Source organism: Labeo rohita, chromosome 3 (genome assembly GCF_022985175.1).
Source record: "Labeo rohita strain BAU-BD-2019 chromosome 3, IGBB_LRoh.1.0, whole genome shotgun sequence".
Taxonomy (NCBI): domain Eukaryota; kingdom Metazoa; phylum Chordata; class Actinopteri; order Cypriniformes; family Cyprinidae; genus Labeo; species Labeo rohita.
This window is the reverse complement of record NC_066871.1, coordinates 20966265-20992356: the sequence shown is the minus strand read 5'-3', so window position 1 is coordinate 20992356 and position 26092 is coordinate 20966265. Positions and strand designations below refer to the sequence as shown.

The 26092-nt window shown below is 37.1% G+C and overlaps 2 protein-coding genes across 3 annotated transcripts; one reads left to right on the top strand and one right to left on the bottom strand.

Annotated features, from left to right (window-relative positions):
* The first annotated feature begins 1482 nt into the window (after positions 1-1482).
* Positions 1483-7579, top strand: akt1s1 (AKT1 substrate 1 (proline-rich)). 2 transcript variants are annotated; one of them, XM_051106268.1, is made up of 6 exons: positions 1483-1638; positions 2241-2857; positions 2933-3206; positions 3672-3755; positions 4748-4917; positions 5209-5713. In XM_051106268.1, the coding sequence occupies exons 2-6, from the start codon at positions 2474-2476 to the stop codon at positions 5218-5220; spliced, it is 924 nt and encodes a 307-aa protein (XP_050962225.1). In that variant the 5' UTR covers positions 1483-1638; positions 2241-2473; the 3' UTR covers positions 5221-5713. The 2 variants fall into 2 exon arrangements, with proteins under 2 accessions (XP_050962225.1, XP_050962224.1); XM_051106267.1 differs by lacking the exon at positions 5209-5713 and adding an exon at positions 6484-7579 and having other exon boundaries at positions 1484-1638.
* A 4931-nt stretch (positions 7580-12510) lies between these two features.
* On the bottom strand, positions 12511-25688 carry zgc:195001 (uncharacterized protein LOC567531 homolog). The gene is made up of 5 exons (XM_051106427.1): positions 25595-25688; positions 17226-17261; positions 13693-13755; positions 13449-13588; positions 12511-13296 (listed from the first exon to the last, which is right to left on the bottom strand). The coding sequence occupies exons 1-5, from the start codon at positions 25647-25649 to the stop codon at positions 12886-12888; spliced, it is 705 nt and encodes a 234-aa protein (XP_050962384.1). The 5' UTR covers positions 25650-25688; the 3' UTR covers positions 12511-12885.
* Positions 25689-26092: the final 404 nt, after the last annotated feature.

The window sequence follows — 26092 nt, the reverse complement described above, 5'->3', positions numbered from 1 at the left end:
CAGCTTATTTCAATGTCATACCTGCTCTTATTTGTTCTTTCTGAACGTTACCTCTGCAAATGTGTTGACGCATGTGTACGCGCAAGACCACCGCGCGTGCGTCTGCCCCAATGTTGCCATATCCGCCTAAAACGCGTTTTCTGTGCTTGTTGCGATCTGTCTTTGCAGATGAATAGGAACAGTGTCAGTGTTGTACCGAATTCTAGATAGCGTCTATAGGGTCTGTAATGAATTAGGCTGTTGATACTTAAAGGGATAGTTCACCCAAAAATAAAAATTCTGTCATTAATTACTCACCTTCATGTCGTCCCAAACCCATAAGACCTACGTTCATCTTTGTAACACAAATTAAGATATTTTTGATGAAATCCCAGAGCTTTCTGACCCTGCATAGACAGCACCTACCACGTCCAAGGTCCAACAAGAACACTGACAAAATAATCCATGTGACATCAGTGGTTCAACCATAATTTTGTGAAGCTACGAGAATACTTTTTGTGCACAAAAAACTAAAATAACAACTTAGGAGAACAATTCTTCTCCTCCATGTCACCCTAGCACCATGTCGAAGAGTACCATGAGGCATGCACGTGCTTTGATCTGCACGTAAACAACGTATGCGCGTAGTGTTGCTGATGTAGAACACACACACACTGCGCCTTTTTTACATATAGGGGAAAGAACATGCATGCTGACACGGAGTGATTTTCATTTTTGAGTGAACTATGCCTTTAAGAGTTCCAACAGGGTTTATTTGCATCAATGCACCCACTTTTTTCTGGATTTCTTATGTTTTTCCAGCCCCATGATGTGTAAATGTGCCGATAATGGTGGAGGACGATGACTTGGAGAAGAGGAACTTTTGAATAAAGTCTTTTTTTTTTTTTTTTTTTGTGCACAAAAAGTATTCATAGCTTCGTAAAATTACTGTTGAACCACTGGTGTCACATGGAGTGTTTTACCTATGTCCATACTACGTTTATGAGCCTGGGAACATTTCAGGTACATTGCTGGGTCGTGCTGTGCCAGGTCAGAAAGCTCTCCGATTTCATCAAAAATATCTCAATTTGTGTTCCGAAGAGAAACGAAGGTCTTACTGGTTTGGAACGACATGAGAGTGAGTAATTAATGACAGAATTTTCATTTTTGGGTGAACGGTCCCTTTAATAATGTAATGTAAAGAAACTAAATATTTTGCTATTTTAAACATATTTACAATATTAATTTTTCACAGTATAAATTAGGAAAATATATACAGTGGATGGCTTTTACATTTTAGGACGGTGTCCCTCACACAATGATGGTCATATTAGGGGTCCTTGGCATCTAAGACAATAAAAACCCTGGGTAACTTTACGTTGTTTGCGTGTGTTTTCTATGCTAACTGATCAACCCACACAAAGAACGCATGAAAAGAAACAGGTCGCTTATTTAGTGCTTGTTTTTCAGCCCATTTGCGTGTTTCTTTTGCGCAATCTGGCAACACTGGTCTGCTCCTACTGTAAACAGCGCTGTGCGCGTCGCTGCGCTGGAGTCTAGGGGAGAGACAGGCACGGGTAACAGGCTCCTAACAAAGAGGGTTCAATAAAGTTTAGAAGTAAAAGACGATTGTGACAGAGGCGGGAGGATATTACGAGGGTAAGTCAACTATTTGCTTTTCCTTTCTCGAATTATCCCGATGCATTTTTAATTGTGCAAAACGTTGAAATAGATTTTTAGCTGCATTGCTAACGCTGGAGCGCACTGGCCTGTGCATTTCAGTTGGCCACTTACCAATGAACTGATCAACAAGCTCTAAAGCAGTTAATGTCGTAATGCAAATACCCCGCTCTTTAGCCGCCGATTTTGCCAACTGCATATTAAAGCTGACAGTGACAAACAAACAAACAAAAGCAGCAGAAAACAGGTTGGTTGTTCGTCATGTTGTCCCGAAAACGCGAGAAACGGACAGACCCGCTGCATGCAACTATACAACAGGCCTCGAAAATAATTTTTAGTGTTTTACAAAACCCGAGAACGTCTTAAACAAACGTGTACGTGTGTTACACGTGCGAGGGAATGGAGGCGGTACCCGTCAAAGTGAGTGGGGGGTTTGTTGTACAGCAGTTGATGAGCTTGCTGATTAGTCAAACAAACTGGTTTTCAAGCTGCTTAACAGTTTTGAATCAAAATGCATGTTTGTTTTAGCTTGATATTGTGCTCTTGGTATGTATTCATGCATATTATCTTTTCTTTTCCAGGTAACATCAGCAAGTGGTGGCATCCTCCCATCTCTCCCCTAGTTCTCTCACCGTCACCCATTTCAAATGTGCCTCTACTAACAGTCCCATCAGCATTAACTAAACCAAGTTCTCATTACCAAAGAGTGCTAACCACAAAACGCATTTCAGAAACACACCAGCATTTCAACATTCCAAAAGAACGAATTCCCAAAACGGTTCAGCAGAGCCATAGGTTGTTGCATAAACACATCATGGCCTCTGTCACCAAATCCTCTAACCCCGAGATCCCCGATAATCACAAGGAGAGCTGGCTGGCGCTGCTTGCTGCCGCTGAGGCTTACAGTCAGACGTCCGGATGTGATTTGGCCATTCTCACCGCGTATAAAAAGTTCCGTCCTTCCGGGGTTGAGGTAGAAGGAACGAGGAATCATGAAGGTGGCGGATCTCAGGTGCGGAAGTTTGATTATGCGTATCACGTTTGGGGACCAGGGGCCCTAGCTGAGTCATCACGGCGATACATGGATGACATCGCAGTTCTGCACTCCACCACTGTACTGACGGCTCAGAGACACACGCGTTTGAATACAGAGGAAGGAGGAGCCAAACTGGCCACGGATGTGCCGTCTGACAGGCTGGTGAGTGCAAATCTTATTATGTTTATGCATTTTTTGATCGCAACAGCTTTAGATTTACCGTGTCTGTTTCTAAAGACCTTGACTGGAGACGGAGTCGGGACTGTTAGTCCCAACACGAGGCTCTATTCTCAGAGCTACCCGTCGATCTACAGCTCGGCCACTGCCATTGGCCAGCCAGGCGGTCAGCATGGGAACGGAGAGCGTGACAGGGAGAAAGCGGCAATGGAGGAACATGAGAAGGGAAGGGAAAGGACGGAAATTGTGGACTTGGAGGAAGAGGAGGAGGAAGAGGAGGAGGAGGAGGAAGAAGATTTGGATGGAAGGAGACGTAACTTGAATGAATCGGCGGGTAAATGCACCTATTTTTTTTGTTTTTCATATAAGAAGTGATTGTCGTTTCAGATCTCAAATTCAAATTGAATGTAGGGTTCGTACAAGGTGCTTAAAGTTCTTGAATTTGACTTTTGAAGTTTTAGGCCTGGAAAACCCTTGAAAACATTAATATTCCAGAAGAGGTACTTGAAAAGTTCTTGAATTGTTGAAAGACAATGGATCTATGAAATAAGTGTTTAATTTTGTCAATAAGCACACATCTTTTCACAAAATTCACAAAATTCACACAATTAAAAAAAAAAAAAAAAAAACATACAAACAACATTTTTATTTATCTATTTCTCTTTTTTTTAGAATTTGCAGTAAAAGACATTATTTGATTAGATCTCTGATTGAAGTTTTTGGGAAAAAAAAAAAGAGTAGTATTTAATTTTACAGTATTTGTACAAAATCTGTGAATGGATCTTTCTTTCTTTTTCAGGTGTCTTCTCAATGGACGAGGATTCTCTGTCCCGGGACTGCGAGCCCTTCTTTGAGTCTGATGGGGAGGAGGAGAGCACTGATGGTGAATTTATTATTATATTTATTATATTAGGATTTTTTTTTTCTACATAGGAAAGTACCAGTATAAAAATTCTGGTAAAAGCCAAAAATGACTTAAAAGTTGTTGCCTATTTTTTTTCACATTTAGGCATCACAGGATTATAATGTGCAGCATGAAAAATAGTGTTTTATTTATTATTTATTTATTTAATATACAAGTGTTATTTCATTATTAGTGTTTAAAATTAACTTTAAGTGGCTATTAGGTGATGTTTAAAGTTTTCTAAATGTGAAAAAAGGCAAATCAGCAAATATAAAATATCCTAATATTTTAGCAGAGACAGGTTCACCATTGTTCAAAAGTCAGTATGTTTGTTTTTTCTTAATTAATACTTTTATTAAGCAAAAACACATTATATAGAATCAAAAGGGACAGTAAAAAACTTTTTTAAAATGTTGCAAAAGATTTCTGTTTCCAGTAAATGATTTAGTTTTTTCAAAAAAATGCTTTTTATTTTTCAAAAAATAAATAGTGAGACGAAAAATGCAGTTTCCACAAAAATCTTAGGCAGCACAGCAGTTTTCAACATTAAGAGTGATGACACATGATTTTTTTTTCTTTTTTTTGCAGCAAATCAGCATATTCGAATGATTTCTGAAGGATCATGTGGTACTGAAGACTAGAGTAATGATTAATTAAAAATCACAGAAATAAATGACAGTTAAAATATATTTTAAGTACTTTTTAAGTCATTTTGATTTGTAATAACATTTAACTATTACTGTTTTACTGTGTTTTTGATCAACTAAATGCAGCCATTAGAAACTTCTTTCAAAACATTTTAAAAATCTTATTCTGTAATCACAAGCGAATGGAAAAAATTCATAGAAACTGTTTCAAACACTGTTCAGTAAGTGTTGTTCAAAGAGATCATTATCCGTATTATGACACTGTAACATCCATGTGTTTTATTGCTGTCGTTCATATATTTATATCTGTTTTATTGCTGTCAGGCTCTCTGAGTGAGGAAGCTCCTCCCCCTCCACGTGGCCTGGCAATGGGTCACTTGGCATCTCGTTCTTCTAACCCCATGGCAATGGCTCGTTCACTGCCCGTGTCTATACCGGTGTGGGGTTACAGGAACAACCATGCTGCTCAGGGTGACTCCCACAGTGGAGAACGGGTCAGTTACACATCCGCTTCATACCTGCCCTCATCCACATAACCTTCTAAAACAGTTTCATACAGACTGGTAATTTAAATGACTTTTTTTGCAGATTATGTGTGCACTTTCAATACAAAGGATGTGTAAAATTTTAGGTAACAAAATTATGCCACCTACTAGATTACACTAGATTACTCATTAGACCAAAATTTGAGGCAAAATTCTATGTATTATTCATTGATAAGACAATTTCATAATTACTCATCCTCATGTCCTTCCAAATCCATAAAACCCTTTGTTCATCTTTAGAACACAAACTGATGTTTTTGATGAAATCCGCAAGCTTTCTGACCCTGCATAGACAGCAACACAACTACAAAAAATATCTGAATTTGTGATTCTGAAGATGAACGAAGGTCTTAACGGTTTGGATTGACATGAGGGTGAGTCATTAACGACAGAATATTCCTTTAATATGTTGCAACACACCATTTTTGAACAATTTGATTCAAAATGGGGGAAAGGGCTAAAGGAAATACAGATTGTCAGTATAAATACTTCTACATACTTTATAAAAGTTGGGATTGGCAAGGTTTTTTAATTGTTTTTGGAAGAAATCTCTCGTGTTTGTCAAGCCAGTATTTTCCACTTTAAAACTATGTTTAAATACATTTACTTTTTGGAAAATCTATACTCTAAACATAAAGGTCAAATATAAGTTCTAATATTATTGTACTGCATTATTGACCTAGTTACCAATAGAATATTTTGTTACATACACCTTGCAGAATCTGCAAAATGCCCCCCCCCCAAATGAGAGGGATCATACAAAATGCATGTTATTTTTTTTTGTAGCACTAACCTTAATACGATATTTCATAAAAGATGTATACAGTCCACAGGAGAAGACAATAGTTAAATTTATAAAAATGAACCCATTCAAAAGTTTACATACACTTGATTCTTAATACTGTGTTTTTACCTGAATGATCCACAGCTGTTTTTTTGTTTTTTTTGTTTGTTTGTTTAGTGATAGTTGTTCATGAGTCCCTTGTTTGTCCTGAACAGTTAAACTGCCCACTGTTCTTCAGAAAAATCTTTCAGGGCCGACACATCCTTTGGTTTTTCAGCATTTTTGTGTATTTGAACCCTTTCCAACAATGACTGTATGATTTTGAGATCCATCTTTTCACACTGAGGACAACTGAGGGACTCTTATGCAACTATTACAGAAGGTTCAAACGCTGACTGATGCTCCAGAAGGAAAAAAAAAACCAAAAAAAAACACTGCATTTAAAGCCGGAGGGTGAAAACTTTTGAACAGAATGACGATGTGAACATTTGTTATTTTGCCTAAATAAAATGAACAAAACAAGGGACTCGTCAACAACTATCAGAAAAAAACAGCTGTGGATCATTCAGGTAACAACACAGTATAAAAAATCAAGTGTATGTAAACTTTTAAGTTACATCACTTTAATAACGTAATTGAAATATTAATACATTTTAAATAGGGTAACCCATCTGTAATCTGTAACCCATTACATTGCCAAAGTAACCTTCCTGACACTGCTTTTATTTTAGGTGGGCTGTACAGACCTGGACCACATAGCTGCCAGTATGAAAGCCCTGCTGGTCCCTGGAGCCACAGATGGAACGGAGATGTTTGGAGCACTGCCACGACCTCGCCTAAACACGGGCGACTTCTCTCTCAAGCACTGAGAGAGGACGAATGTGTGCGTATGTATGTTCGAGCGTGCATGAGAACGAGAGGGAGGCGAACCGTGAGCATGTTTGTGTGCGAAAGTGATTTGAACAGAACTGGAGAGTTTGATGGATGTTTTTAGCAAAGATGTTGCCAAATCTGAAGCTTCTCCCGCATATCATTAGTATTTCTACGGCACTGAAAGTGGCGAAACCATTACCAACCCTTCACTTCTGCAGCAGAAGGAGGAGAGGTTTGATAAGCATGTCTTAATTGGGAAATTTCTTTTGGTTTTGACTGGATGGTTGTGGCAGAGTTTAGCTACGTAGTTAATTTCATTGACAAACACTAACAGAGCAAATGTACATCATTACATTACTAATCATACCCAGTAACTATCCTCTGCAGTGTGGGATTTACTGATGGAATATGAGCCTATTTACACGCTGAGATACTCGCATCAGATCTGTCACCAGAGGAGCATTGTACATTAGCAAACACTACACTTACTTGGATATATAGACTGCTGTGTTCAGATGTGAATTCAGTAGTGTATATTCCATGGCAGGATTGCCAAAGCTGACTAGATGTTAATGTGAATGCTTGCAAATGATGTCACTCTCTGCCTGTGTGCACTCACTTTTATTTCAGATTCTGTCCTGAAGACTTTCTAAATCAATGCTTTGTAAAGCAAAAGACAGTGAAAGGACAAAACATTAGGGAAACACAAATGTTTGGGATTTTTCATCCAAAAATTACATTTCTGCATTATAACTGATTAATGTGTACGAATGCAGAAACGAGTTGTTGATTCGTATGATAACTTCTCAAATCTTGCTAGACTGAAGGATATGTCAAATACGAGGGTTTACAACACTACAGATGTCAACCAGCTATGTGTTCATCTTAAACATTTCACAACTGTTCAATGTTTAAGTAAATGCGTTTTGAATAAACAAGTTGTCTGTTGTTGAATCCTCTTGCCCTTTGCGTCTTGAACTTAAAAGTTCAAACATTTTGTCTTGGTGTGGTTGAGCAGGCTGAAGAAAATCTGTGTAGCTCTCTGTGGAAACTCGATGCTTCCTGTCCTCAGCAGAGGGCGGTGTTGTTCTTTTGTAGTTTTTATGTACACGCTATCCTTTATACATTTGGCAGACACTTTTAGCTGATGCAACTTCCAAATGAGTAATGCAACAAAACAATTCGTCTTAAATTCATTCACATTCCATTAACACAATTATGACGTTAAAAGTAAAAATTGTTGGACTTATAAGAAATCTGAGTCGAAATTATGACATAAAACAATTACAAAAAGTATGGTAAGTTGAAAAACATCATGACAAAATTTTAAAATAATGAAATGGTTATAGTTGAGGTCAGACGTTCACATACACCTTGCAGAATCTGCAAATTGTTCATTTTGCCAAAAGAGGGAACATGCACAAAATGCATGTTATTGTTATTGTTTATATTTCATGTTTGCATATAGTCCACTATAAATTTGACCTGTTCAAAAGATTACATACACTTGATTCTAAATACTGTGGTGTTACCTGAATGATCCACAGCTGTGTTTTTTTTTTTTTTTTTTTTTTTTTTTTTTATAGTGATAGTTCATGAGTCCCTTGTTTGTTCTGAACAGTTAAACTGCTTGGTTTTTCAAAAAAATACTTCAGGTCCCACATAGTTTTTCAGCATTTTTTGAGGATTTGAACCCTTGCCACACTTTTCTCCTTTTCACACTGAGGAAAACTGAGGGACTCGTATTTAACTATTACAGACGGCTCAAATGCTCACTGATGCTTCAGAAGGAAAAACGGTGCAGTACATTTTTCTTATTTTCCCTAAATATCATAATTTTTTTTTTTTAAATTTTGTACTTTTTTTTAATTTAGTCAAAAATTAGTAGGAAATGTAGAGGCCCCTGCTTTGAATGACTTCACATCTGTGGCTGCAGGACATCACTAGTTTCTCAAACTGTGCTGGATGCCCATTTTCCACAAGTTGATATGATTCTTTAGGGTCTTAATATAAAGTCTATAATATACTTTGGTTAAAAATTCTCAATGGTTGTGCAAAACAACACCCTTTTTACCTTGTCAAAATCAACTCTGCAAAAATCATCCTGTTCTGGTCGAGGCTCCTTTAAATGTCAATGAGCTCTGCTCGCCCCGCCCCTCTCTACTGTCTGTGGAGTGACAAGTCTGTTTAGCCGTTAAACTTGCTAACTAGCACGTTATTAGGAAAAGTGATTGCAGAGATTCATAAAAAAACCCTTATACTCACTTCTGCTGTAAGTGAAGCTGGATCACGAATGATTTGCGCGAACATAGACGCATTTATGTAAATCAGGAGGCGCATTCCCTTTACAAACAAACGTAATCTACTGCATCTTCAGCGGCTCAGATGTCGGGAGTAAATGACGACCACTATGTTCATTATTACATCCAGCAACACAACACCTCAATCACTCAATCGGAGATATTCTTGTCTAACTTACATCCCTGCTCCAGCATCGAAACAAAGGAGGTCAGACTGTTACAGCTGATCTGAGATAAGACACTCATGTCAATCAACTATTGTGGGAGTGGCCTCTGTGGGTGTGACGCAACAACGACAGGCATCTGAGAACGGCTCGATTTGAAAAAGGGGATATTATTTTTACAGATTAATTAAAAACCACTGCATGGATTTTTATCATTATAGGGTAGAATTGTACATACACTGACAACACACATTAATGTTCAAACAACATGAAAAATTGAACTTAGCATCCGATGACCCCTTTAAACGTGCCAAGACAGATCTTTACCCTGTTCAGTGCTGAACTGGCCAGCAATTCCAGCTGCAGTGCTGAACCCATCCCCCATTGAGAATAGGATTTGTCAAATAATGAAGGAAGTAAGCATTATATATATATATATATATATATATATATATATATATATATATATACACACACACAGTAGTCAACATTTGAAGTGGATCAAAACAACTTTCATCAAAGTTGTCCTAAAACCAAAATAATACCCGTTCTCATCTTAGGACAACTTTTTGATCCACTTCAAATGTTGATTACTATATGTATATATATATATATATATATATATATGTGACCCTGGACCACAAAACCCATTTTCCACAAGTTGATATGATTCTTTAGGGTCTTAATAAAAAGTCTCTAATATACTTTGTTTAAAAATTTTCAATGGTTTTGTAAAAAAAACACCCTTTTTACCTTGTCAAAATGAGCTCTGCAAAAATCATCTCATTCTAAGGGGTTGTTCCTTTAAATGCAAATGAGCTCTGCTCACCCCGCCCCGCCCCTCTCTTCTCTCTGTGGAAAGATGCTATTGTTTACATTAGCCGCATGTAGCCGCTAAACTTCCTAACTACCACGTTATAAGGAAAGGCGATCGCAAAGATTCATAAAATAACCCTTATACTCACTTCTGCTGTAAGTGAAGCTCGATCATGAATGATTTGCGCGATCATAGACAGATATATGTAGATTGGGAGGCGCATTCCCTTCACAAACAAATGTAATCCACTGCATCTTCAGCAGCTCAGATGTCGGGAGTAAATGACGACCACTATGTTCATTATTACATCCAGCAACACAACACCTCAATCGCTCAATCGGAGATATTCTTGTCTAACTTACATCCCTGCTCTGGCATCAAAACAAAGAGGGCGGACTGTGACGGCTGATTCAAGGTAAATCACTCATGTCAATCAACTATCGTGGGAGCGGCCTCTGTGGGTGTGACGCAACAACGACAGGCATCTGAGAACGGCTCGATTTGAAAAAGGGGATATTATTTTTACAGATTAATTAAAAACTGCTGCATGGATTTTTATCATTATAGGGTAGATTTGTACATACACTGACAACACACATTAATGTTCAAACAGCATGAAAAAGTGAACTTAGCATCCGATGACCCCTTTAAGTATGGGATAATTTTAGTGCCAATAAGAATGAACATAACTTTATAAAACTGAACGTAACTTTCCAAGAAACGATCAAAAATATGCCACTGCAAAAGAAGAAAAACACAATGAAAATGAAAAAATGAACTCAGTCACGCGAATTTAACATGCTCTTCAAATATGCTTCATTCTTTGTTAATGATTTTCAAAGAATCGTTTTCGCGAATCATGGATTCTGAATGCGTTGCCACAACTTTCGCTTACGCTTCGCAAATTTTCGTTTGCTGTTTTGGCACAAACCTCTCGTGGGGGCGGGCTTAACAGCGATCTACTCTGATTGGCTAATGAGCTTTTGATGGACAGTTGCTCTCTGACCTGGAAGCACAGACGGTGACGTCAGTGGCGCACATATTGGAAAGTTGTTGCAGTGTGCAATACGTCGTGCTTTGTTTATATTAAGTATTAATGTTATTAGTATTTCACCTACGGTCGTCTCTTAGTTTCTAAAGATGAGCTCCCAGGAAAGACACGGAGCAGCATCATCTTCCACCTCAGCTTGTCCCTCAGGGCAGCTTGAAGTAAGTTCGTGTTGCTAAAGTAACGTAAATCAATAACATCGATAAAAGTTTTATTCATGTACAGTGTGCAACAGTTCTGATAGTTTCTATAAACAAAGCACGACGTATTGCGCCACTGACTTCACCGTCCGTGCTTCCGGTTCAGAGAGCAACTGTCCATCAAAAGCTCATTAGCCAATCAGAGTAGATCGCTGTTAAGCCCGCCCCCACGAGAGGTTTGTGCCAAAACAGCAAACGAAAATTTGCGAAGCGTAAGCGAAAGTTGTGGCACCGCATTCAGAATCCATGATTCGCGAAAACGATTCTTTGAAAATCATTAACAAAGAATGAAGCATATTTGAAGAGCATGTTAAATTCGTGTGACTGAGTTGATTTTTTCATTTTCATTGTGTCCTTCAGGTGTTTTTTTAGCAAACTCCATGCAGGCTTTCATGTGTCTTGCACCGAGGAGAGGCTTCCGTCGGGCCACTCTGCCATAAAGCCCCGACTGGTGGAGGGCTGCAGTGATGGTTGACTTTCTACAGCTTTCTCCCATCTCCCGACTGCATCTCTGGAGCTCAGCCACAGTGATCTTTGGGTTCTTCTTTACCTCTCTCACCAAGGCTCTTCTCCCCCGATAGCTCAGTTTGGCCGGACGGCCAGCTCTAGGAAGGGTTCTGGTCGTCCCAAACGTCTTCCATTTAAGGATTATGGAGGCCACTGTGCTCTTAGGATCCTTAAGTGCAGCAGAAATTTTTTTGTAACCTTGGCCAGATCTGTGCCTTGCCACAATTCTGTCTCTGAGCTCTTCAGGCAGTTCCTTTGACCTCATGATTCTCATTTGCTCTGACATGCACTGTGAGCTGTAAGGTCTTATATAGACAGGTGTGTGGCTTTCCTAATCAAGTCCAATCAGTATAATCAAACACAGCTGGACTCAAATGAAGGTGTAGAACCATCTCAAGGATGATCAGAAGAAATGGACAGCACCTGAGTTAAATATATGAGTGTCACAGCAAAGGGTCTGAATACTTAGGACCATGTGATATTTCAGTTTTTCTTTTTTAATAAATCTGCAAAAATGTCAACAATTCTGTGTTTTTCTGTCAATATGGGGTGCTGTGTGTACATTAATGAGGAAAAAAAACTGAACTTAAATGATTTTAGCAAATGACTGCAATAAAACAAAGAGTGAAAAAATTAAGGGGGTCTGAATACTTTCCGTACCCACTGTATATATGTATCAAACACATGTTTTTGTTGTTGTTTGTTTGATTGGTTTTTGTTTTTCTTGTAAAAAAAGTACTTTTAAATGTCTGGGTCTTCCAAACATTGATTAGCCACCCCAAGACCTGTACCTCGTTTTAATAACATGTCAGCAATAAAAAAGAATACCACTCACATATAACACATCACTATTATTTTGAACTAGTTTATTAGACCACAGAGATAAATATTGACTACAGTATTTGCATCTGTCATCACATGGAATATAAAACTAATACAGTGACTATTCAAAATCATTAGTATAAAGATTAATGCTACACCAATGAAACTGCTGATTAAAAATACTAAAATACTACATTTTGAATCAACCTAGTGGTTAGTAACAGGCAGATTCAGGTTTAAAATGCAAGTCTCCATTTACAGTTTCAGTAGTATTACTCATGTTGCTGTATTTTATTTTCACTCCCTACCTATGAGTCTTTCTCAAAGTTTCCTGTCCTCTTTCTTACATCTCCCTTACCCTGTTTCCTTCCAACCCCTACTTCTCGCCACGTATTCACTCCCCTACTGATCCTTCTTTCGGATCCAGCAGTAGGAGTTCCTGCCCACCCAGAAACCAGGGAAGAGCTTCTCCTTGAAACTGGTTGCAAACCGATGAATCAGTCTGACCTCCTTGGAGCCGTTCTCTCTATTTTCAACTAGGAAGAACTTGAGGATGCCAGCTGGCTGGTCGGCGTAGATGCTGATGACGGGACAGAGGGGAGCCTGGAATTCGATGTTCTCTCCGTTGTGCCAGACATGGTAGCAGGATCCGGCCCAGCCCACACCCCATGACAGGTCGTTCTCTCCCAGGCCACACGGGCCATCCTTAGCTTTCCGCCCTGCGCTTTCACACGCTGCCCCGATCACCACCCAGCCCTCGCAGTCCACCTCCCAGTACCCACGATTGCCCAGAAGACCCTCCTTACACAGCACCTTCAGGAGGATATAGTGAAAGTTATCCTAGCAGCAGTTGTCTGTCATTTGTCTGTCAAATAATTCTGTCATTATTTATTCCTCCTTACGTCATTTAAGACTTAAGACACTACAAAACAAACATGTAGAGACAGATACGGAGACTTACATACCTGTGGTGAATGTTCAAATCTCTCTGGCCTGTCCAGAACAGGACACACTTCCTCTGACATACGTGACACTTTGGCTCCACCTTCTGAAAGCCACAGCATTTTCTGAGCAGTTCTTTCATCCAGAGAGAGATTTATCCAGTCTAAGGGAGAAACAACATTTTAGAGGTCAAGGGCCTATTAAATTGTAAAACAGAACTATATAAAAAGCAAGAAACAAGACAGTTCCTGTAATGTTTATGCATACATTTCATCAGCTCTTCTCTAGTAGTGGGTTCAGTGATGTTGGGTTCATATGGTGGCGCCTTTTCTGTGATGGAAGGAAAAAGAAAGAGCAAAAGGTCATTATATTCTATACCATGACTGCATAATCCGATTTAAATGTCAGCTGTCTGATGGAGGCCCAAGCTTCATGCGACTTCCATTGTATTATGATCCTCTCCCATTAACACTGTTAAGACAGAGAGGTGTAAAGGCAGCAGCGCTCACCTTGAAAGAGTCACGGTAATGATCGCACATGCAAACCATATTGTCAGATTTACATGCTATTTTGAGCCGAGTATAAGTGTCTGTTCTAAGAACAGTATGTTCTCCAAACCTTAAATGTCTTGAAATAATGATCTGTGAGATGGTTTTTAGTGAGCATTGAGCTTGGTGAAATTCATTTTTTATGAGCCCTGCAGTGTTTACTGAGCTTTAATGAATGATTAACAAAAACAAGTGACACGTATTAAAACAAATAGTTGAACTTTAGTTCACAGATAAAATATGCACAAAATTTGAAAACTGTTACCTCATTCTTAACAAATTAATATTTTGGGATAATTTTAAAATGCTTAACATTAAATTTATACTTATTTTTAACAAATGTAACATTAAATACATTAATGTAAGCATGAAAATACTATACTATAAATACTCTAAATGTTTTTAATTATTTATTTGTGTAAATACTTGTTCCAGTGGTTCATTATTCAGATAAAACCTAGATTACATTTGAGAAAACAACAGCAACCGATACAATTCTGCTGTGCAGTTTTACCGTAACACTGTAATTATTATTCTGTTTATTAAAACATAGTATTTTTTTTATCATGTTTTTTTTAGATTTATTTTTTTGGCCTTTTTGCCTTTATTATGACAAATCATACAGGACAGGAAGCGAAGTGGGAGAGAGAAGTCGGGTCGCCCATAACGAAACAGCGCTGTCAGTGCATGTCAGTGCATTGCCCACAAGGCTATCGGCGCCGACATGTTAGTGCTTTTTAAGTATTTTTACAATTATTTAAAAAAATAAATAAATAAAATATATATATATATATATATATTAATTACTCATGTGTGTTGTGCTGTAGAACCACGTTCACTGCGCCTTATTTACAAGCAGAGGAATGCACACATCTGTAGTGATACTTTTGTAAACCCACATTGAAGACTGACACGGAAGAGAAGTTGATTAAGTTTTCTTTGTGCACAAAAAGTATTCTCATAGCTTCATAAAATGAAGGTTGAACCACTGATGTCACATGGACTATTTTAATAATGTCCTTACTAACTTTCTGAGTCTTGAAGGTGTCAGTTGCTCCCGAAAAATACAGGTAGTGACAACCACATTTACAGAAATTCTACACAGTGTGTACAGAACCGAACTGAACAACTAGTTGTTTATGACATATTTAAACACGCATCAGAAATGAGTCTTTGTCTTTATGTGAGATGCAGGAAAATAACAGCGGAAGAAGTCTTAACCTTAGCACATTTTCATGTCCGCAGGTTGAAGCAACTCCAATAATGTGATATTAAGCCCCTGGAATCCGAATTTTACCAGGGGAACCCTGCCAAAAAAAACCCTGTACTTTTATCTCCGGAAATGCTATTTTTACCGGGGGACACCCTCAAAATGTGATTGGGCTAGTTTTGAGTAGCAAATGGGCGGATTTTGTTGTGAAAACCTGGCAACTCTGCTAGTTGTGCTCAGGAGCCCTGTGGTAAAGTATCAGTGTTGCCAGATCCTCAAAAAAAACAACAAGGATAGCGCCCAAATGCTTTATGTTTTATAACACAAAAAAAAAAAAAAAAAAAAATCATATATTTCACATCTGCAACAGACCACTTTATTAACTCTATAAAGTGCCTAGCTTTATGAGCTAAGACCAAACAACATGCCTAAAAGTGCTTGTAAATATGAGGACATGGCAACACTGCAAGTCAGCGCTCTCTAAAGCAGCCTCCCGAGCATAAACAAAACACAGCATGTCTATCAGCGGTAGTCTAGTTAAAATCGACATACAAAAATAGTCTTTAGCCAGAAAATGGCAGATGCCAAATGGCTGAATTCGTATTCACTCCCGCCAGACACCAAAACGTTGCTATGGGTACAAATGCGGGAGTGACTGATGTTCCGTACACACATGGAACGATAATTTATGGGACTCACATCAGCATTTAAATGTGGTTGTCACTCCTAGCGATAGCCATTTCGAAGCACTGCTTCATGAACCTTCGGTGAATCGTTTTAAAACAGTGGTTTGGAGAGCGTATCAAACTGCAAACAAGTCATGTGATTTCACTAAATGAGGCTTCATTACATCATAACTGTTTCGAAACATTTCGAAATGTCAATCAGGGTTGCCAGGATTCCACAACAAAACCCGTCCAATTGCTGCATAAAACTAGCCCAAAACTGGCCCAATCGCATTTCGAGGGGGCCCCCCATTAAAAATCATGTAAATATCAAGTTACTGGGGTTGCTTCAATCAGCGGACATGAAAAACAACCCGGGGCGACAGTGTTAAGGTAGCCCAGTTCTGCGGAAAAAAAACGCAAACTTGGCAACACTATGGTTTGCCGTTGGGGGCCCCTCAGTGATGAACCACTGAACCAGCGTCTATGGTTTTTACCTGATCTCAGATCAGTTTCATTAATTTGTAGACATTTTAAATGAGACATTTGTGTAATTAAAAGGATGAGAAGTAGTTATTAGTCTCTTACTGGCCTCTATATAGAAGCTGTCCATATAACAGAGCAAGCCCTGTATATTATTAGAAAATATTTAAAAAACCAAATATTAAACATGGTATATTATATTTTTTATTGCATTTTATGTATTATACTTTCAATAAACCATTTGCAATGGGTTTTTAAAAGCTGTTTTAATGTATGTTTTAGCCTGAGTTTTTGTTGCAGCTGTACACTTTTGACTAGCAGGCATTACTAGCGTGTGGTGTTTCAAATGCTTCGAAGCAGGGAATCATTTTGCGAAGCAATTGGTTTAACTGATTCGAAGCTCCGAAAAAGTTTGTTTCTTTCATCACTAGTCACTCCTGAAACTTGCAGTGTGTACGTGACCTAAAACAGTGATATCTAAGTGGGAGAGGTATGTATACATTTGAAACAGTCTTCCCATAAACACCATTGTTTATTTATTCAGACCAATTTGTGGATGCGGGTCGTGCACAAAAACTACATTTATCTTGTCACACGAACAACACAATAAGCCAATCATAGCGTGATGGAGGCACTTCCTCCTGTCATGTGACTTTTCCCCCATTCATTCTCAATCACCCGCAGTACGCTCAGTGGGCTCAGAGGAGGCAAGAAAGATGCTTTCTGCTGCTGTAACTCTGTACTGGTGTCGCTGTTGGACAGTGTCACTTTAGGAAAAAATCTTTTTGCTGATTTGCTGACATGTTTTTGGACGGTGGGGTTTTGTAAAGCAGCTGTAGCAACAGGGGGCGCTCTGATCAAGACAGTGAAAACTCAACAGGATTGCATAGTTACCTGCAGGATTTGCCTCTGCTCTTGATCCTTTTCTTCCTGTAGGGGTGAAAATGTAAATCAATTAATATCAAAAGTTCCTATTAAACCACTTTGGAAATGATATTGACATTGTACCAGCATTCTAGAGCCTTCCTTTTCCTTGCATTGCTTTTCTGATCCCTCTTCCTTACCTCTCGTGCGCAATAAATCACCCTGCGGTATGCCATTCATCTACCCCCACTGTTGTTAGCACTGAATCATATAGTTTACCCATGCCTGTCAGGGTTTAGGTTACATCTAAGAAGCATGCTAGGCCTAAACTTACATTCACCATGGACACACATCATAGGCTCTGACAGCAGTTTCCAAGAATACATTTTTGTTTCTGCCGCACTTCATTTCCACGGTGTTAGTGGTGTTGGCATGCTTATGTCCAGCACTGGCCTTGCAGGTTTAACACTTTTCTTGTTACTGCTGATTTTCTCAGGCACCTTCTGAGAAATCCATCCGCAATCCTCTGGCTCATGTGTTACAGCTCACACATTTTTGCCACCTTTTGTTAATGTGGACATTAATATTAACTGCCGCCTTAGGTTATCATAATTATCAGTGGCATTAAGTGCACTGGTGAAATTTCAGTTTAAGTGTTAATTGTGGCAGCAGGGCTAAAACTTAGGGCTGAAAAGGAAAATTTGCTTTTTTGAGCCTTGCAATGAGCATTTCTTAATAAAGAGTATGTCTTATATTGTTTTCTGGTTAAATATCAAGAAATTTGAAAAGAAAAATGTTTAAATTTATTAATTTACTTGAGAAGTAACAATACTAAAACACTGATGTTTTAAGATAATGGTACAATAAGGTGTCATTTGATAACATTAGTTAATGTATTAACTAAAGTACAAACAATGAACAATACATTTATTGCAGTATTTATTAGTCTATGTTAATGTTAGTAAATAAGAGAGTCGTTCATTGTTTGTTCATGTTAGTTCACAGTGCATTAACTACTGTTAACAAACAAAACTTGTGATTTTAATAATGCTTTAGTAAATGGTGAAATTAACATTAACTAAGATTAATGTAGAACTATTGTTCATACTTAGTTCATGTTAACTAATGAACCTTATTGTAAAGTGTTACAGAGAGAATATATATGTAATTGTTAAGTCTATTTTTACTACAAACATAGATTTTGTTAAAATATTTTGATAAGAAATGCTGAAAATAAATGTAAAACAGTTTATACACTTGTTTTTGCCTTAAATCTTAATATCTTTTCCAGTGTTGCTCCTGAAATAAATGTTATTTTAAGGTGATTTTTAGAGGTTTTACTTTCAATATTTTTAGATATTTTATTGTTTAATTTTTATATATATTAAGGTAAAAAAAGACTATCTATCTATCTATCTATCTATCTATATGTATACACATATATAAAATATTTTAAAAAATAATAATTTAATTAAATATGTAATACAGATATAACACATTTTTTCAGTGTAGGGTTTGGTTATTGGCTAATTGAAAAAAAAAAGTTACTCGACGAAGAATTGTCTCACTTTCAGTGAAATCATTTACCATCAGCAAAAAAGTCCTGCTGTCAGTAATTCCTCTGTCATGTTTAAGAAAGCCTGAGATGCTGGTAAAAGTGGTTTGTACTTGAGACTCTCGTTTGATTGGCTGTGCAGTTCGGGCGATGGGAGGGGACAGGGTGACTGACATCACTATAATGGGTCTTCGTGACAGTGTCATGCACCTTTAAGTGATCGGGTCAGCTGTGTTTTAGCACATATAGGACGGGGACTTCAGTACACCTGTTCAAGACCCCCACCACTGTTCGTGATCTTGCTGAAAATCACTGAGAACAGACTGTTCAGAGGTCACCATCATCATCATCATCATCCTTATCATCATTTATTTAATTTGTTACTAACTACTATGTACACTTTAGATACTAATATGTACCTTTAAGATACTTATTTATCCCATTTAGGGGTAAATAATATATAAAGATGTAATTTTCTGCTTTTTTACCTCAGCATACTATCTCAGTATTGTATCTTTCTTTCTCAAAGAAACATGCTCTATGGACATTATGACGGGGAAGCCCTTATAGGCCATCAAGTAATTATGAGATACAAGCTCATACAAATGAAAAGAAGCAAATGTCACAGTCATTAATCTTTCTGCAGTGAAACCTTAGAGATAATCCTGGTGCACGTATAAATTCCATCAGTTGCTTGGGCGTTATAGAGGAATGGATGGTGCAGGAGCGAAGGGAACAGAGGTGGTAAAGGGATCAGGGCTAGAGATTAGCAACTGCTGCTGACAGGTCACTCCATCAGTCATAGCCTGTTTCAGCCTCTCTTCGGGACCTCTCCCTTATAGGGGCTGGTATGGAGGGAGTCAGGAAGAACAGGAGGGAGGGGTCGAGCATAACACTCAGCATACTATACTATACGCATGGTCATGAAGCAGAGCTCCAAAATAAAACAAATCAGAAAGGTCTAAAAATGTCGGATGTCGAGGCTGTGTTCACGCAATTCGAAGCCATGCTGACAGCTCTTCCAGTCAGGGTTTTCTCCCTGGTGTGAGATTCAACCCTGGTGTTTTGTGAGTGGTGACTTGGTGGAGAATGACCATGGATGGAAGAATGCTGTAAACAAGAGGTACGCGGAGGGGGTCCGGGTGAAAGCCTTGTTTCAAAATCCCAAATGTCCAATAAGGGATCATTCACAAAGCCCCGCTCACTTACATCTTTCACCAGACAAACACATAATTGTGAAAGACTGATGGTCTGACACAGATTGCAGATCAGGAGTACAAAGAGTACTGCATATAATAATAATTATGATTAAAATGCTGGGTTGTTTTAATCAAACTTTGGGCCAAATATGGATCAACCCAACTTTTTGGTTGAAAATGTGACCCTGGACCACAAAACCAGTCTTAATTAGCACGGGTATATTTGTAGCAATAGCCAACAATACATTGTATGGGTCAAAATTATAAATTTTTCTTTTATGCCAAAAATCATTAGGATATTAAGTAAAGATCTTATTCCATGAAGATATTTTGTAAATTTCCTACCATAAATATATCAAAACTTAATTTTTGATTAGTAATGTGCATTGCTAAGAACATAATTTGGACAACTTTAAAGGCGATTTTCTCAAGATTTATTTGCACCCTCAGATTCCAGATTTTCAAATAGTTGTATCTTGTCCTGTCCTAACAAACCATACATCAATGGAAACCACATTTATTTGGCTTTTATGATGTATAAATCTCAAAAAACCTTGACCTTGACTGGTTTTGTGGTCCAGGGTCACAAATTTGATGGAAAAATGTAACCGTTAAACAGCTGGGATAGTCCATATTTGACCCAAAGTTGGGTTAAAACAACCCAGCATTTTTTTAAAGTGTGGCATTTTTGTCTTGTTTTCCATTAAAAAATTAATAAATACATAATTCTGCACACACTGTAAGAATTAGTAGAAAAAGTGTTTCTTAAATTATTAATTCACTTCCAAATAATTTCTGTTAATTTTCTCACCCCCGTGTCATCCAAGGTGTTCATGTCTTTCTTTCTTCAGTTGCAAAGAAATTTAATTTTTTGAGGAAAATATTCCAGGATTTTTCTCCATATAGTGGACTTCAATGGGGATCAACGGGTTGAAGGTCCAAATTGCAGTTTCAATGCAGCTTCAAAGGGCTCTACACCATCCCAGCCAAGGAATAAGGGTCTTATCTAGCAACAGATAAGACCCTTATAGGAATCTTTTCCTTAAAAAAATACGAATATATATACTTTTTAACAACAAATGCTCATCTTGCACTAGGTGGACATCATCAAAATCTCAATCTTATTTTCTCCTCAAACTTCAAAAATTGTCCAACATCATGGTTTAACTTTTTTTGTAAAGGGCGTTTGACTTTCTATGCACATTCAGTTTGTAAACATGGGGTCAGTACTTCTGCCTATGTCACACATGACCTTTCCATCGTGATTACATAATGCAGTAAGTTGAGTGCAAGATGAACAACTGTGGTTAAAAAGTATATACTTTTTTTTTAAAAGAAACTTACTGATGGTTTCACTAGATAACACCCTTATTAATCAGCTGGGATGGTGTAGAGCCTATTGAAGCTGCACTGAAACTGCAGTTTGGACCTTCAACCTGTTGATCCCCATTGAAGTCCACTATATGGAGAAAAATCCTGGAATGTTTTCCTCTTTGCGACTGAAGAAAGAAAGACATGAACATCTTGGATGACAAAGGGGTGAGAAAATTTTCAGGAATTTTTTATTCTGAAAGTGAACTAATCCGTGAAGTCAATTTATTTTAAGAATATATTTTTATGCAAAGTAAGACAAAAATACTTAAGAACTTTTTTTTGACAGAAAGTTTGTTTGTAATTGTGGGCTGAAATAATTCAAGCGATAAAGAAAGGTCAGATCATTCACCCCAGTGGAAACTGTGAGTGTGGCACTGTGGAAAATCCATGTTGTATTTTGTTTCTACATTATAATTTATAACCTAAACATGTTGTCAACTGAACCTCATTGTCAGCATTTATCAAATATTTAGAGTAAAACTGGCATCATATCAACTGGAACAACCACTGAGTATCTTTGAACTTCACCTCTTTTTAGCATCAGCAGCTATGTTGATGACCTCAGGGTCTTTTCTAGGCTTTGCTGTCTTTCTCTCGTGATGACAGTGCAGAAAGCAAGCTGTTTGTGTTGGACACGTCTGTAGCGTGCCTGGCCAACCCCTACCATGCACCCAGCAGTTACGGGGCACGCTGGTATGGTTCATATTTGGTGGCTGGGTCAAGGAGACGCTATGCATGATGATTTGAAAGGGAAGGCGATAGATTTGATCTTGTGGCCCCCCAAGTGTTGAAAAGCACATGCTGGGTGTCGGCCCTCTGTTGATTGCTTACTTGAAACAGGCCCGATGGAAAATAACAAGAACAGACAGATGCACAAATAGAGGGATTCATGTCTGTAAAGGGAGATTTCAGAGGTGTGACCCATCGCAGTCCTGAGAAAGACATTCTACCCGCTCGCATAAGAGACCTTCTTGGATTTTGGTTAGATCAGATCTCTCTTAACATTGATTGAGTTGGTTTCCGTGCTGACTTGTAGATTGCTGAGTACTACACATTCACTGTGTACCATGCACAAGTGCTGTCTAATCTTCCCAGATAATGCCTTGCCCATTAAGTCAAACCCAACTTGGCTAAATCTCAGGAGGCATAAATAAAACAGGATAGTAGAGCTGTGAAGATGAGTTACTGTGGAGGGTTTTACACTTCATTACCTCCCGTGATCAAGAAGGTGGCATGTCATCATTGATAAGTTAATAAGAAACCAGCAGGAGCCTTCTTTCATCTTTTAATAAGGTGCAAGAGTGTCCTAACAAGGAGAACAGCAGTACTACAAATATTCTATTCTATTCTATTCTATTATGTTTTTTAAAATTTTATATATTTGCTGAGGTATTTCCAAGAGTGTCTTAACAAAGAGAAAAGCAGTACTAAAATTCTATTCTATTCTATTCTATTCTATTCTATTCTATTCTATTCTATTCTATTCTATGTTTTTAAATTTTACATATTTACTCAGGTACAAGAACGTCCTAACAAAGTGAAAAGCAGCACTAAAATATTATTATATTACATTATATTATATATTAGTTTAGTTTATATTACATTAGTTTATATTATGTTTATAAATTTTACATATTTACTCAGGTACAAGAAGGTCCTAACAAACTGAAAAGCAGCACTAAAATATTATTATATTATATTATATTATATTATATTAGTTTAGTTTAGTTTAGTTTAGTTTACATTATTTTTATAAATTTTACATATTTACTCAGGTATAAGAAGGTTCTACCTAGGTAAAAGGCATCACTAAAATATTATTATATTATATTATATTATATTATATTATATTATATTATATTATATTATATTATATTATTTTTTAATTGTTCATGTTTACTCAGTTTTCTGTGTTGTTTTAAGTGAATATATATATTTTTTAATATTTAAATGTACAAAATAAAAATGAAGTTAAAAATAAATAAATAAATAAGCAAACAAACACAATTCTCAAATTAAAATCCAACTAAAATTTAAATGAAATCGAGAGCGAGAGAGAGTGAGAGATAAACAGAGAGAGAGAGAGAGAGAGAGAGAGAGAGAGAGTTGTTGAGATGACAGATGAGGGCGACATGTTAAAGTAGACGGGTGAAAGAGGTACCATGCAACTATATTAACACCTGAAAGAAGATTCATCTTTTGAATGCTTATCATTTCACTTGTATATCAATCTTACTGTGTGATACTGAATTTGGAAACATTTTAAAATATGCAGTGATTTACTTATAGTGTCGGGCATACACAAAATACCTTTTTGTGTATACATAAATGCTGAGTAAACCACAGCTATAAAGCCTTTCATATGGGTACATTATATTTGCATTCGTAGTACTTTAAATAGTATGTAAGTCTAGAGGATTTCTGACAACATGCTTATCTTAAAATATATGCCGGCTCGGGAGAGTGTACAAGGTCTTGTATGACCGTCTTTCCTCTCATAATAATTTGTTGTCAAAAGATTGAGTAGAGCAGCTGCTAAACTCTTTGTCACTGTAAAGACTATTATTATTTTCCTGTGAGATGTTAAGCTGTGCACAAGAGCCTGGAGAGTAACAGTATGACAATAACGCTCAAGGTGCCCTCTCCTCATCCTGTCGCCCATTAGTCTTTCCTGTGTGCCTTTGATCTCGGCTGTCTCAGAGTATACACAAACTGTCAGAATAACCCTCCATCAAGTCAGCATTGTGGTGACACTTTTAGTTTGTGTACTGTCACCAGCACTGTAAATACTGCAGGTCTTAAGCACGTAGACTGGGTCTGAAGTGTCTGGAAATATGTCTGCTTGCATCACCAGGTGCGTACTATAGTCTGAGATGAATTATTGATTACATTTTAGACACACACACATACACGTTTATATAGCATTCATCTATATGGGAACATTTCACAGACTTTTGTTTTTATATAAAGCTAGTTAGAAACAGTAACCTAATCCTAACCTAACTCTGACAGAAATCACTTATATATTCCTGTTTTCTTTGTCTGCATGATTTTTTATTAATTTAATTTAATTTTGAAGACATCCCCAAATGAGATTTTGGATTTTTTTGTCATATTTTTTACAAAATAATAGGCACATTTGTTTCCCCAAAATATGGTTAAGTAGGTGTACACACACACATGTTTGTTTTTGTGAATTGTGGGGACTTTCCATAGACTTCTATAGTTTTTATACTGACAAAACAATATTGTCTATCCCCTAACCAAACCCTAACCCTAAACCTACCCCTTACAGAAAACATGTTTGCATCATTACACTTTTAGATAAACATCATTTACTATTTTTAATAATTTTTTAACATTAATTTCAGGTTTTACTATCCTTGTGGGGACATTTGGTCCCCACAATGTAGCAAAAACAAGTACACACACACACACACACACACACACACAATATTTCCCCTTGTTTTCCAGTTGTACCAGTCAGTCAAAGTACCACATGCAGCATGCATTCATATGTACTATTCCTGCTGTTTTTTATTTTGTGACATACTAAGATGAAAAGGAGAATACATATTAAAATAACATTTAAAAAAAAAAAAAAAAATATATATATATATATATATATATATATATATATATATATATATATATTTACACATGTAAAATACATACAATAAAATATTTACAAAAAATATTAAGCAAATAAAATAAAATGTTTATAAAATAAAAAATAAATTAAATAAAAATTAAATAAAAGATACATATAAAATAAACTAAATTAATATTTTAAATTTAAGTTGTTTTAATGTCCATTTTATATTTTCATTTATACGACTTATTTTATTAATCTAAATAAATATACCATAACCATATAGATTTCGTTTACTAGGGCTTTTCCTCAGACAACTTACTTTTTTCTCTTACATAGATTTGCTATTTTTCTATTCATCATGTTTTATTTTGCATTCAATTTCTATGTACTTGTGTATTTCTATTTTATTATTTATATTATGTAAATTTTCTTTATTGCCTTCATTGTTTATCTTTGTGAAAGTTCATGTACATATACATTAGCACTGTTTTAAAAGATCCTAAAGCTTTACTTATTTATTTGCTAGTGCCAGGTTCTTAAAAATATAAAACAACATCCAGTGATGCATTCATAGGAAGTTACAGATCTTAGTAGCAATGCGTCCTGGCACACAGGTGAATCTGTTCTGATGATAATAATGAACTGATATAGGTGAGGCAATGAGAGCAGCCCTTACCTGCTTTCCTTACTTCAGGCATGATTCCGTTGGTGCTTGGGGTACTACTTGGCATTGCAGGGCTGGGTGAGTGTCTTTCGACTCTAAATTTCAGTCTCTGGGCTCCCTTCTTATTCACTCCGCGAAAAAGGGGGAGGAAAAGACACTGCCTACAGGGAGGGGAGGGGGTCTGTAGGTGGTCGATGTGCTGAACATGAGTTCCATCCTGTCACATAAACCACATGTAACTCACAAGTACCAAGAAATGAGTCAATAAAAGGATACAGCACACATACATACACAGTTATGAGTATGGATCTATATACGCAACGCCACAGTGAACTGATAACTGATACAATAACTGATATTTTGTAGACTGCAAAATAGTATGGCATTTTACCTTATTTTACTAAACGTGTTTGGTACAAGACATTTAAAAAATGAATGTTTATACAAGGAGAAGACAGAATAGGGCCTTTGACCTCAGAGTTCAGCAGGGGGTCTGACATTGCACTCACA

Excerpts from the sequence above, each read along its gene's own strand:
- akt1s1 (XM_051106267.1), top strand. The coding sequence starts at position 2,474 with ATGGCCTCTGTCACCAAATCCTCTAACCCCGAGATCCCCGATAATCAC. Across the intron at positions 2,858-2,932 it reads ATGTGCCGTCTGACAGGCTG|ACCTTGACTGGAGACGGAGT; the intron begins GTGAGTGCAAAT and ends CTGTTTCTAAAG. Across the intron at positions 3,207-3,671 it reads TAACTTGAATGAATCGGCGG|GTGTCTTCTCAATGGACGAG; the intron begins GTAAATGCACCT and ends TTTCTTTTTCAG.
- zgc:195001 (XM_051106427.1), bottom strand. The coding sequence starts at position 25,649 with ATGCCAAGTAGTACCCCAAGCACCAACGGAATCATGCCTGAAGTAAGG. Across the intron at positions 13,756-17,225 it reads AGCAGAGGCAAATCCTGCAG|AAAAGGCGCCACCATATGAA; the intron begins GTAACTATGCAA and ends CTTCCATCACAG. Across the intron at positions 13,589-13,692 it reads TAGAGAAGAGCTGATGAAAT|ACTGGATAAATCTCTCTCTG; the intron begins GTATGCATAAAC and ends TTTCTCCCTTAG.